This window comes from Cyanistes caeruleus, chromosome 12 (genome assembly GCF_971803275.1).
Source record: "Cyanistes caeruleus chromosome 12, bCyaCae1.hap1.1, whole genome shotgun sequence".
NCBI classification, from domain to species: Eukaryota; Metazoa; Chordata; class Aves; order Passeriformes; family Paridae; genus Cyanistes; species Cyanistes caeruleus.
The window spans coordinates 9,330,644-9,344,711 of NC_141712.1; the positions used below are offsets into that span (position 1 = coordinate 9,330,644).

General features: G+C 42.6%; 1 protein-coding gene across 10 annotated transcripts in view; it reads right to left on the bottom strand.

Moving 5' to 3' along the window:
- The window catches only part of ZNF423 (zinc finger protein 423), a 267,337-nt gene that overhangs the window by 92,115 nt on the left and 161,154 nt on the right, over window positions 1-14,068 (bottom strand). For 8 of the 10 annotated variants that reach the window (XM_086848260.1, XM_086848259.1, XM_086848257.1 and 5 more), the window contains one exon: window positions 1,714-4,937. In XM_086848260.1, coding sequence (XP_086704386.1) covers window positions 1,714-4,937 — 3,224 coding nt within the window. Of the gene's footprint in view, window positions 1-1,713; window positions 4,938-5,307; window positions 5,438-14,068 lie in introns of all 10 variants that reach the window. The other 2 variants (XM_086848264.1, XM_086848265.1) reach the window with 1 other exon arrangement.

Here is a 14,068-nt window from a genome sequence, read left to right on the forward strand (position 1 = left end):
TTAAAGCAAGAAATAAGACAGGAAATGGTAATGTGTTCTGCTAGGTGATAGGAAAGGAAAAGGTAATTCCACAGGTGCAGCAATATGAATTACTCCTACGTAATAGAACAGAGGTATTTTTCAAGAATTTAGAAGAAAATAAAGTCCTGAGGAGGAAGAAGGACAGTGACCTAGCCAGACCTAGGTATCACACCAAAGGAGGGATATTTCCATTCCTCATTCTTCTCCAAAATTATTTGTGTGTGCCTGGAGGCCTAGTCACACCCAAAGGGAACAATATCCAGTGGTTTTACCAAAAGAGAGAAAACAAGAAAAGAAATCAAGCTTCCAGTGGGATTGGTTCTGGAGGCTGGATCAGGGCACTGCTCCAGCATGGCTGTGTCCAGCCCAGCTCAGCTGGATGCTGCTGCCCCACACAGAACAGGGGTAACAGCTCCTGCCAGGGACACAACCAGCACCAGCTCCCTTGGAGGCACCTCAGTCCACGTCCTTGGGCCCTCTTACTTACCAAGCTTCTGGCGTTCTAGTTGAATGGATGGTATTTTCAGGTGCTTTTAATTCAGTAAGATGTGTTTGTGGGTGCTTTAATTAGCAGATTGACATAAACAGGCATCTACGGCTGGAATTATTCATTAGGAGTTGGGTGCCTAATTTCCTTAGATACTTTTGAAAATCTCACCCCATCATGTTTAATTAAAAATGTCAGATGATATCAATACTCAGATGTGTCTGCTGTTGGTCTCCTGAGAAGATTTCCAAAATCCACTTCTCATTCCATCTGTTCCTGACAGAGGAAGGACTGACTTGGCCCATTCTTGAACCAAAACGTCAACAAATAATTTAAAAAGACTATAAACTGCAAATGATATTAATCTCCTGAGTAGGCTTCTGGAACCTTACTTGGATCTGCATGTTCCCAAGTAACTTGTAAGCTAAGAAATGGGAATGCAGGCTATCTGGAAAAAGTCAAGGACAGCACACTTTTATGTAATCTGCATCAGACAATGTGCAGATTTGCTAAGAAACTACTTACCCCTACTGGCCTCTACAGAAGGGCCATGAAGCAGGTTCTTTTAAAATCATTCTAAAATCATACATACACAAACAAGCTCACACAAGTGCACACAGACCTCCAAGTAACCTCAAAACGTTCACTCTGACAGACATTCCTAGGGACAAGCTCTTTAGCACAGAAGCTTGGTTTAGGTGAGAATTTGGAGAGTAGGATGGAGTTCACTACATTTTCCCTCACAAGTTCCTATATCCTCCTGTTCATTATTATTTTCCTGGTAAGAAATAATCTCCTTTCTCAAATATGACAGATTAGACTCTTTTATTGTTTTGGGTACTCAGCATCTCCATTTTTCATTAAACTACCCCAGCTTTTCCAGATTTGCCAGCTGAGTAGAATCAGAATTCATGGACAAACTCAATCCTCACTGCCCAAGTGTCTCAGCTCTCTGTTGGTAAATCTAAGGCAGTTCTGTTGTAAAAAAATCTGATGCCCTGCTACTAGGAATCAAGGGGCCTGTGAGGCTGAACTGATTGTTCTGTGTGAATTACTCTACCCTTCCTCCTGTTTTGCTGATGTTTTTTTAGTAGCACAAGTGATTTGATAAAGTGACAATTCAAAAAAAAAATAAATCAGATCAGTTCTTACATTTAATGTCTGCATTTTATCCCTCAGACACTTTAAAGTTCAGCTGTACTTACTCTGGGAACAGGGGACGTCTGGGTACCTTTCCTTTGGCCACTGGTTTCGGGTGTCAGGTCTCGGTGGTCGACCTGAATGTGGCTCTCTAGGTCTTCAGCACTTTCAAATTTGACACTACACTCTGGACACCTCAGGCTGCCACACGGCCTCTCATTCACCTCCTGTGGAGTCAAGCTCGAAGACTGTCCATTGGTGCTCCTGGTCATGCATCCAGCACACAGGCCATAGGGAAGGCCGTTCACATCCAACTTTACCAAGTCCTGCTTATTCCGGAACTCCTTCAAGCACAGCGCACACTTGTAGAGTTTTTGCAAGGCCTGGCCATTAGGCGATGAGGTTGCGGAGTTTCCTGCCAATTTCTGCATATGGAACGTCCCATGAATTTTCAGCTCCAGGGTAGAGGTGACTGTCTGCATGCAGACAACACAGCGAAACCCAGTGAGGGAGTTTCTGAGATCTGGATGCATCTGGCAGTGCTCGATGAATTCCTCCTCGCTCTGCAGCGGCATTTTGCAGATCCGACACGTCCCTGTATCCAAACTCTTGCTGTGAGTGACTTTGTGCTCCGTCAGGGTCAGGAGCGATGGGAAGCGCTCCCCACAGATGGGGCACATGTAGTGCTTAGCTGGGCCTCGATGGGTCTGCATGTGCTCTCTCAGGCCATTTTCCGAGAAAAAGGTCCTTGAGCAGATATTACACTTGTGGCTGCCTTTGATGAATTCTGCTTTCTTCCTAGAACAGTCGTCCTCCCCAGGCCTGATGTTATGATCTCTCAAGCGATGGTTCTGCAAGAGGACCTCCATAGTGTAGGCAGCCCCACAAATGTCACAACCATACATGGGCTCAGAAGCATCCACATCATCCTCACTGGCTTCATGACTGTTGGAAGCATCTGGATTCTTCATTAACATATTCTGGATATCTGCCCCTTCTGTCTTCTTATTCGTTGGGGTCATGCCATTAGCTGTACCATTCTCAGCACTAGCATCAAAGACACAATGTTTTTCCCGCAAGTGCTTTTCAAGCAAGATGATGGCATGAAAAGCTTTGCTACAAAACTTGCAGTTGTATTTTTTGCTGTGGGTTGTGATGTGGCACTGCAGTTCTACCTCTGTGCTGAAGGTCTCACCACAGAAGATACATTTGTGAGATTTTGATGGATTACCCAAGTGACTATGCTTCACATGAATCTGGAGATCCACCTCCTTCCTAAAATCCCAGTTACAGGCTGTGCAACGATACATCTTCTTTTCATTGCTATGCTTCACTGCCAGATGCACTTGGATAGATACCTTGGAATCAAAAACTTCTTGGCAAAGGGTGCAGTGATACAACACAAAAGTATGCATGTCCAACAAATGCTTCTGCAAATCATCCACTGAAGAAAACTGTTTGTCACAGCTCTCACATACATAATGAGTGGAAGTTGTCATGTAATGCACAGTGAGATGTTGCAGAAGAGACTCCTGGGAATCAAAGTCTTCTTTACACTGAGGGCAAGACTGTTTCCTCAACAGCAACTCCAAATGCAACTTTAAATGGGTCTGAAAACTTTCAAAATTTGAGAACTTTAGATCACACTGATTACACGGGTATTCGCCATTAGACACTGAATTTACGCTTGCAGAAAGCCGCTGCCTTTTAGGGGAAGAGACTTCAACATCAGAAGAAACTGGACTCTGCTCTGCTTTTGACTTCTTATTGTGTGCCAGAGGAATGTTCTTGTGGTTTTCTTTAATATGCTTTGTAAGCTTCAGGATGGAGCCAAAAATGGGGGAGTTTGTGCAATAAGGGCATGAATAAACTTCCATAAAAGACTGTGTTGGCTGAATGACAGGGGAATCCAATTTTGAATTTCCTACATTGCAGTGAGTCTGCTGGATGTGCTCAGTCAAGGTAGCTTCAGTCAGAAAGCCCATGGAGCACTGGTTACAGAAGAAAGCGTTGTTGCCATCTTGAGGGGTAGCGTTTGGGCCGCAGTGAGTAATGCGGATGTGTTCCTGCAAACTGTTGATATCTGCAAACATCTCCGGGCAGTAATTACAATGAAAGGCAGAAATGTTGCTAAACTGCATCATGGGATAGGCATGGTTTTTGTGCACTTTTCTCACGTGTTCATTCAAGTTGTACAGTGTAGGCATGGAATCAAGGCAGATCTGGCACGTGTGGCTTTGCTGAGGTTTGTCTGCATGAATTGTCTTCAGATGGATCTCCAGAACAGCGAGGCTGTTGAAGTCACGCTTCGAGCAGTAGGGGCAGCTGTAAGTAACTTTAGACCAGTTCTGACCTTCCTCTCTGTCAACAGACCTGGTTTTCTTTTGTCCTCTCAAAGGCTTTAAGGTTGAATCTGGAGTGGAACCTCTTTCCACCGACGCGCTGGAGTCAGGCGTTGCGCTGCTCATGGACGCCACACTCCCCAGGACTGGGTCAGGGCTGATGCTGTGGTTGCTGGAGTCAGGTTGTCTGTGGCTGTCCAAGTGGCAATAGACTTCTTCCACTGAAGAAAACTGCTCTGGGCACATAGGGCACTTGTGTTTTTTGTTGGCATGGGCTTGATGAATGTGTGAGAGCAGCGAGTTTTCGTCTACAAATACTTCAGGGCAATGAATACACTGCAAATCTGCCTTCTCGGAAAGCTGTGGGTGGCGTGTCATTACGTGCTTCTCCAAATCTTCAGTCTGACTGAATGTCTCTTCACAGTAATCACACATAAAATCATCCTTCTTCACCTCTTTCTCAGTCTTTGCCATATGTTCCTTGTTCTTTTTATGAGCTTGCATGTGACTCTGCAATGAGCTGGTAGATGAAAACCCACGTTTACACACAGTACACTTGAATGGTTTGCTGGAGCTGTGGGTTTTCAGGTGGATTTTGAGGTGGTCGCTGCGGGAGAACGCAGCCTCGCACTCGTGGCAATGGTACTTTTTATCCCCTGTGTGAAGCTTTATGTGGCGATCCCTACTCCTCTTGTGCTTGAAAAGCCGGCTACAGTAGGTGCATTTGAAAGGTAGTTTGTCACTGTGGATCTGCTCGTGCCTTTTAAGGTAGCTCAGGCGAATGAAGGACTTATCACAAAACTGACAGGGATACGGCAGGCCAGTCCCCCCTTCCTCCTCCCCGATGCCGAGATCACACCCATCTCCTATCATCTGAGTGGGTGATGCAACATCTTTGCTGGAGGGAGATGAAGCCACCCAGGAGAGTTGTGGGTCGTCATCACCATCTGTAATGGGAAAGCAGAAAGGAGATTAAAAACAATTCCCAGTGCATCTGTGAAATAAGGACAAAGCTCTCAACAACACTATGGGCTTCTGCTACTACAGCATTAAAAAAAAAAAAAAATCAACTAAAAAAAACCCCAATAAACCCTCTTGAATTTGAAAGGAGGTTTGAGAAAGAGAAATAAAAATATATTTGTACACATAATTCACAGATATGCCAACATATAGTGTTAATAAAAAGCATTTTTCTTTAGCAGGTTTAACACCTGCTCACTGTACTGTAAAGCAATAAACAATGAATAAAGAAAGCGAAACACAATGTGCAATGAAGCAATACAAACATTTCAGAAAGCTACAGTGTTAAGTGATCACCTGTGAATTTGTGGGTCTGTTAAGTGCTACATCAAGATGATTTTAAGTAATGTCTCCATTAAAAAAATCCTTCAGTTCTGTCTCAAAACTGTAACAGAATGAAAGGCTGCTCAAAGGCAGAGTTGAACATCTAGGTGGAATAAAAGCATCAGATTTGAGAGAGCTCAAGAAAATCAGAGAAGAGATCTGCACCATTACCATGTTTACTTGTATAAAAGGTAATGTTGCCCTCTTGGTACAAAATCAAATTTTTTAAAGCCCAGGAAAATCACCACTGGAGATCTCAAGACATCACAAAAGAATCAAGTTCAGGATAAACCAAGAGTGACCCAGCCTCTGTTTTAATAACTATTTCCTTTACTCAATATGAAGCTTTGAAAAATATTTTATAATTCTATATTACCATAAAGAAATACAGCACTGACTCCAGCAGCCCCACAGTCATTTCAGGAAAAATACATAAAATGTTGTCAGCTTTCATTAGCAGAATAGTTAACAAGAAACAGAAGAGAGCGAGTTCAAATATCCTAATTCAAACAAATGTAGAGATGTTGAGCGAAACATAAAGGCCACTAGTCTGATATCAAACTAAACCACAGAACAAAGCAAAAATAAAGTTCATGTAAATGATGGAAGGCACTGACCACACAAACATTTGGAGACTCCAAAAAGGAGCCGGTTCTCAAGATACTCCATCCTTGTAAGACATTAAATGTTCCTACTTCAGTTTTAACTAAACCAAACCAATAAAAAACTCCCCGCCTGTGTGTGTAGGCTGCCACACGTGCGCTCCTCGTGCCTGCCAACTACAGAGTCACCAGGCCGAGCAGGCACAAGTACGGCGAGGAGCTCTCAAAGAAGGGCTCGGCTAATGAGGGCATCACCACCGTACCAGGCAGCTCCTGCGGCACCGTCTGCTCTGGCCAACACCTGCTTCTTCATCCCAGGTGGAGAGCAGCGACCTTGGATAAAACTAAACCAAATAAGCACACCCCAAACAACTTTTCCCGCAAGATGGGGAAGTCTATTCTTCAGGTCAGGCGTCCGCTCTTTGCCACCTTCTGTGCTCCCCAGAGAGCTCTGCTCCCCGTCTAACTAAACATCCTGCTCCAGAGCGATGCTGGGCACCGAGAACCCGCTTCTTCCTGCTCCTGCAGTGCACCTCGACTCTCTGCAAGAATCCGCGCTCCAAGATGCTCAAGGCCTTTGCGCTCATCCAGCTCCTCCAAATCCGGCGGAGCCCAAGCCTAAAACACAGCCAACGAGCTCCTGATTTTTATGTAAACTTTTCTCAGGCTTCACTCCCCCCACCATGAACGGCTCTCTCTCTGCAGCTGCAACAAAGCCTCATGTTCCCAATTTAAGCCACCTCCGCCGCCCACCCCGCTGCCAGCACAGCTTTGCGGAGCCCCCGGGGAGCCGCAGCCCCCGCCATCCCCAGCTCTGCCGCCAGCCGGATCCGGGGCTCCGTCCCCACGGGCTGCGGCCACGGGCCGGCCGAGGGAAGAGGCAGCCGGCTGCCAGCGCCCGGATTAGGGGCCCCGGGGAGGTGCCGGTAGCTCAGGGCTGCCTAATTCCCTCCTCTCACCAGCTGGGCTCCTCCAGGGGCAAGGAGACAAAGGGGAGCACGAGGGGGATGCTGAGCCTGAACTAGGGCAGCACATGTTGCGTTTGCTGCCGCTGCTGCTGTCTACGGAGAGGGGGAGAGAGGAGAAAAACGGCGAGAGAAAAAGCACCCCACCATTTGCTAGTTACGGCTGCTCGGGCTTACTGGCTGTAGTTATAATAATTTTGTATGTCTGTTTGCAGAAATGTTTGTGAAAATAGGTGCATTTCAAATATCTCCATCCAGGCTGCTCGTGCCTTGTGCGGAGCTGCGGCACGCAGAGCAAGGGCTGCGCCGGGAGAAGGCACAGCTCTCCAAACGCCCCCACCGAATAAAGCTCCATTGTTCAGCTCGGAAACCTGAGATGCGATGGGCCAAGTCCAGTGGTAACACAGGCTGGGCCAACTGCTTTAACTTCCTTACATCCATATGCACTTATGCCAACCATTACATTGGCCCACCTCGCAAACTGAACAAATCTCTAGAAAGTCTCTTTTTCCTCTTAAATGATCTACCTCAAAATACAGTTTTAACATTCAAATAGAGCCAGCTCCCCTCCAGCTGCTGTTCTTCAAACATATTGGGCTATTCAGAAAATAAAATCAAAGAAAGCTGGTACTGGTATTATTTTGTGAGTGAAGCACAAAACCTTTGCTAATATAATCTGGATTCAAAAAAACTAACATTTCTCAGGTTGGAAAGCTGGATTAGTCATAAAACGGAAGTGTTTACGTAGAATGCAAAGATTGACTCCTTTTGTTAGCTTCAGGTAGACCTTTTACCAATTTTCATGTTTAATTTCTAGATTATTTTTATTCCAGTATTTTCTCATACTATTACAGTTTTAAAAGAATTTTAGAAGAAACTTTATGCACCACAAACAAGCTACCTGGATTTTTTACAAGCAAGATACTAAATTACTGAACACCTAAACTGAAGAAATTAGGGAAAGCTCATTATCATTAATCTCTTTATGGAATGAATAATTGCCCTGTTAATTTTAACTTGCCATATTAAATTGAAGAAAAGACCTATAATGAACCGAGGAGAAAATTCTAAGGTATTTTACCACAGTAATATTTTAGTGGGAAGATATATTTTAGATGTGGTATGACATGTCTGGCAAAGATGGTTAGAATAATAATTCTACATTAATGCAATCAAAGGAATGTAGCAGAATGAGAAAAATCACTTTCAAAAAGGAGATTAAAGTCATTAAAATGGCTAATCCTGCAAAGTGGGACTGTTCTAAAATAGAGAATCACATGGCTGGTGCAAGGCTTTTGTCATTTGTGCATAAGAGAATCAAAACAAGTATTAAAAGGGTAAGAAAATTCAATAAAAAGTTTAATTAGGAAAAAAAGAGTATTAAGGAAGCTTCAGGATGTCAGTAGTCCTCAGGATATATGTGCAGGTCATGAAGCTTAAAGGGCCATTCTTGATAATCAATCTCAAAGTGGTACAGCAATTTAGCAACTTAATGTTCAGCACGTTTACAGGACTGCAAGCATTTATCATCATCAGTGAGGAGCTAATTCCAACCTCAATGCATTCAGTAAATGTATTTTTCCTCCTAAGAAGAACAACTTGGACAAAATATAGTATAAATCATACTTCGTTCTCTATTTATCTTCCAGATAACACAAGCCAAGTTCAGAGACATATTCATGAAGCTAAAACAATAAAATGAAGTCTTAAAAAGATGTGATCTCTCTTAGAAGAGAGACAAACGGCACATCACAGATTGCCAGGAGTAAACAGCACTGCCATCTCAGCTGACATTGATATATTTATTATTCCAGAGTTATTTTGCTAATAGAAATATAATCAACCAGACACAATTTCACAATCCCTGCAAACACCTTTCCATCTCCCTGCCCACAGATAGCTGGAAAGAGTTTGCTCTTGCTGAACTTTGAGCAGAGCTTCATTTTCTTGCTCAGCTGCCCAGTCACCCAGCTTTGGGGGCCACATTCCTGGGCAGGAGCTGCACAAACCCCAGCTACTGGTTTGTGGAAACCAGTAGAAAAGCTGGTTGCTTTTCCTCTTAAGAACAAAATACATGCAACAGAGACCACAGTTACTGGCCTGGACCTGAAGTTTGTCCTTGCTTAAACCTCTTGTTTGCCAACAGAGTATCATCTGGTTGAAAAATCCATTGAAAAACCCATTGAAAAATCTCCCTACTCTGTCTCCCCTAGGTGTGGGGAGTTCAGGTGGCTCTTCACACCACGGGCACGCTGCAATGTGGCCTGGGCAGTACAGCAGGCCAGCTCATTCCAGGGCCACCAGCACAGACTGAGCACCACAGGGCTCAGGAGAGCCCGCACAACCAGCCCCAGGCATCAGAAAAATCCAGGGTCTGGCCAAAGAGACATCTTTAAGACTCCCCTCCTGAGCCCAGAAGGCATCTCCATACGGGACAATAAACCAAGGAGGTCAGATTTAGAACGTGATCTTATTCTATCAGGTTTATTCCTCCAGCACAGAGCTAGTACACAAGAGAAATACTTAAATTAACAAACACAAAACCCCAGCATTGATTGTTGAAGGAAGGATTGCTTTTTAAGCTCAGACTTCTGGTTCTCTCTGAGTCCCTCAATGACACACAAGTTAAAGATGGGCAAAGCACTGACAATGCTTTAAGCTGTTGAAAGTTGATGGAATTCTAGCACCCAAAAAAGTAACTTACTTTTGAAAACAAGCTTGGCATCATAAGACACGCTTCTGAACTGTGCTTCAGTTCCTCATCTCCATAATAGCAAAAAGCCATCTGTTTCTCAAGGGCAAATTGTAGGGCTTACTTCTGTATAGCTGTGAAAACCCCTAGACATCCTCAGATGGAAAGTCCAATAGAAATGCTATCAATTTCAATAATTATTATTATTGCAGATACTTAATACAGACACTATGAGAATAAAACACAGAGATTGAGAACTGATAAATCCTCAGTACTGGTTACAGCAAATTTTGCATTGCTGCACTATGTATTAAAGCCAGGGATAGATCATTACAATGGATTATAGTAAGAACCTCACATAGCATACGCTGCTCATTTACACTGCAGTGCTGGTGTGAAATAATGCAAATCAAGTTTACATAGCAAATGTTTTAAGCTCAACATTTTCAGTGCACTGTGACAGCTTTTTGCTTATTTTTTTCTTGCAGTGTTTAGTCCCATTTTCTTGCACATTTCCCTCAGTTATAACAAATAATTAAAAGTATCACTAATATTCCAAACTTGATTTTTTATGTATTTCTTACTTCAATGAACATTTCTGTTGTGTCACAGAAGGCAATAGTGGACTGTGACCCACCAGCCTTTGTGGCAATGAAAGTCCTTGTACCCTGACACTGCATCTACCTCTGAATGGCACTGTCACTGCTGGGCTGTGACTGACACCCATCACTACTGCACACTCAAGCACACTTCACTAAATGAGAGAAGGATTTCTGCAACTTATTTATAATTATTCCCCAAAAAATAGCATGCAACTGTCCCCCAGAACTGTTTAACCCACCCTTAGCCAAGGCAGGGAGGAGGGCCTGGGAAGTTCACACTGCCCTGAAGAATTCTACACAGAGCTTCACACTTCAGTGACATCAGCTTCTTCACCAGAAAGGTCAGAGTTCTGCATTTTAAGGCACTGTGCTATTTTTAGTACATATATATATATATATATATATATATATATATAAATATGTTCAAAGCAAACGTGAAATTGGATAAAAGTCTAAGAGGTGTTAATATAAGTGACACCACAGGCAGTGCTTTCTTTATCATCTCTAACTTGAGAAAAATTCAGTTATACCTAATCACATGTTCATGAGGTAAGCATTTTTATTGGACTAAATTACCAAAGGTTAGTGACTCTTTTCCCAGTTTCTCAGCTCTGCACTGCAATTCATTTTATAGTGATTTTTTAAAAAAGAAAGATGTCTGGCTCAATGGAAAGTATATATAATCTGATTTTTCTTCTCATGCAGAGAGTAACTTTGGATTTAGAATACAAAATCAGCACAAGATGTAGTGCAGAATTTCAAACACTAAACTTCCCAGGATGTCTGCCACAGATAAACTGTTACACATAGACAGTTTAAACCTTGCTGCCTTTGTTTAAACCTTTCTTTAGTGATCAAAGATACATCTAATTAGTCTTTTTTATACTGCAAATTAAAAGTACGCACAAAGATGTCTATTGAAGCTTAGCTGATATACAGAAACTTGTTAAGGCAGAGTAATGCATGCCTGAGCCCTTGCCTCCCATTAGCAGAGATATCAAGGCTCAGTAATGACCATCGACAGGATGATCCATAATTCTGAGCAGATGATAAAATAAGTTATTTTTAACATTATTTTTCCTAATGTCAAACAGTCTGTATTTTGCTGGCAACAAAAAATTAACATATCATTAAATAAGTTATTTCACGCTCCAATAAATGGCATAATAGGGCTGGAAGAGAAAGTTTTATGTTAGATCTAGGAATAAACGAAATGCTTTCAGAGTTGAATCACTGTTTTTCTTTACTCCCTTTGGAAAAGCAGCAGATACTATATTCTGCTGTGCATCATGGACTTGGGACTGAAAACAGCTGCACTCTAATTACATGTAAAGTGTACCAAAACATTCCTTTTATCACAGACTGTAAATCTGTTAGCATCTGTCTCTCCTTTGTTTCTTCCACAAGATACAAGCTTGTTTCTACATTTTTCTCACCTGTAGCGGTAATTAAAATTCATTATAAATGAAAGGAGTGAACACTAAAACAAGTTCCTCTGTGTACAGTTCTAAACTCAAATTAGAAACAGCTGTTTGCTAATTCATGCAGTGATGTTTTGTCGTGCTCTGTGAATCAATAATAACTCACCCTATTCCTACCAAAATGTTAGGATTATATATATATTTTTTGCTTCGCAATTTGCTCCTCAGAAATATTCAAATGCACATTCAGTCTTTTTTAAATGAGATTAGAAGATGATACCTATAAAATCATCAATGAAATAACAGGAAGATCTTAATAGCTTGCTGCTTCTGCTTCCCCTGCTACCTAGAGGGTCCTGTGTCATTCTTGCCTGCTTTGATGCCTACAGAGCATTTAGCAAAAGGGCACGTTGTAAGACAGATGTAAAAGAACAAAACTGTGTATGGAGTCATGCAAATGCATCACGGATGCAACAGTCACATTGAGAGAATATTATAGAATTAGAGTTTCGGCTACGACATCTACAACTTCCAAACATTAGGAATGACAAAGCCCTCAGGAAAAAAAATCCTAGCAGAATAATTATTACTTATAATAATTAGTTATGAAATTACTTACAATAAATGGTAATACTTATGCTAATTGTTAGTAATATTTCTACAGATTATGTTAGCCAGAACACAAACTTCATATGACCCCATTGGCCTTACACAATTATACTCTGCACTTCTTGCTACTTGATGTCAACATTTATCATGATTTCAACACTTCATTATGCAAAACAAAGAGACAACACACAGCAGTTAAGAGCTGTGCCTGCTTTCATTTTTATCTAAGCATAGGGATGCAAGCAGAGTCGCTGCAGTGATCTGAGCAGCCCCCACGGCAGCTTTGCAGAGCCTGCCCTCGTCACAGCACAAGTGGGGCCAGCCCTGGGCCCCGCACTGCCCCTCTGCAAAGCCAAAGATCCAGCCCAGAGCAGTGGAACAACATCAGCCTCTGTGCAGCTCTCTGCAATACATGCATTACTTCATGCATTTTCTCATCTCTGTATGGAGATGTTTTCCCTTCCTTGTGTTTTGCTGCTGTTAGCAGGGAGGGTGTTCACATACAGCACACACCAGAGACCGAGACCGAGCTGCTCGTGGAAATGTGGCCAGCGGGACAGCCTTTCTGGTGGGATGAAATGCATGACATGAATTTCCTAGATTTACGATTTCCTCCCTCCCATTTGATCAGGCAGCTCTCAAATACAGCAGGCACCTGCTCTCGGGCTGTTTTGCTGAGTACCCTCAGGCACGTGTGGTCACAGCTCAAGCTCCTTCCCTCAGTTCATAACCAGAAACACAGACTAGCTGCTGTTTGGAGAAACTCAGTGAATGCAGAAGCTGAAAGTAAAGAGCAACAGACTTTTCTCCACGAATGCACCAGATTAGTGTGATTTAATTTAATGCTTTATTGTGCTCGTTTTCATGTTTTTGCATTGTACTTTCAAGTGAAGTCATCAATTACAATCCATTTAGCTCATTCATAAAATTCATTTGAGGGTCATATCCTGCATGGAGAGCAGCAAGTCCTGGAAGTCAGCCCTGACAAGGACAAGCAGCACTTTCTTTCCCACAGGATATTCAGCTTGTGCAGAATCAAGTCAGAGCTCATTTTGATGGTGTGGGCAGCAGTCTGGAGAAGCAAGTGCCTTTAAAACTGGGGCAGTGGCAAACTAGGACAAAGACAGCTTTGCCAAGAGTTCTCTGATAATCTGCTGTCACTGCTAAGACAAATGGCTATCTGCTGCTGTGCTGGTATAGAACATTAGAGTGGCCTTTCCATTTCTGCAGATCTGTTTCCACTCTTCTGTCATGTATCAGCTGTGAGCCAAACGAATCACTAGAAGTGAGAAAATAGACCAGACACCAAAAATGCTCTGTGCCCTCTGGCTGGGGTCACCAGAAGTGACTGCATTGCTAGGATGGCTTTCTGTGATGTGATCTTCAACTGATATTATGCGGTGACCTGACCTGTAAGAAAATGGGTTTGCAGTCCCTGTCTCTAACAGATGATAAGTACTTTCCAGAGAACAGAATTCTGCTTCTAAATGAATATTTTCTATCAGTGCTTAGTAGAAGAGAAGAAAATTGCCATGTTCCAAACCTGAGAAAAACCTCATGTCTCAAACCTCTGCCCTACACAGAACTTTACTGCCAAGCTTTCCGGCCTGAGGAACTTAAAGCTGGTCATATTATTAGAGCAAGTTGCAGGGGAAAATAAAACCAGCTTGTTAAGCTGAAAAGAAGGAGGCTGTTCCAGACTCTCATTTTGATCTAGGTGGGAAAACTGTGACGCACTTACAATTTCAATGGGTTGATGTTCATGATGAATAGACTTAATGCTGAAAAACACATGTTGGCTGAAATTACTCAGCAATAAACAAACAGTAAAAACCAACAACAT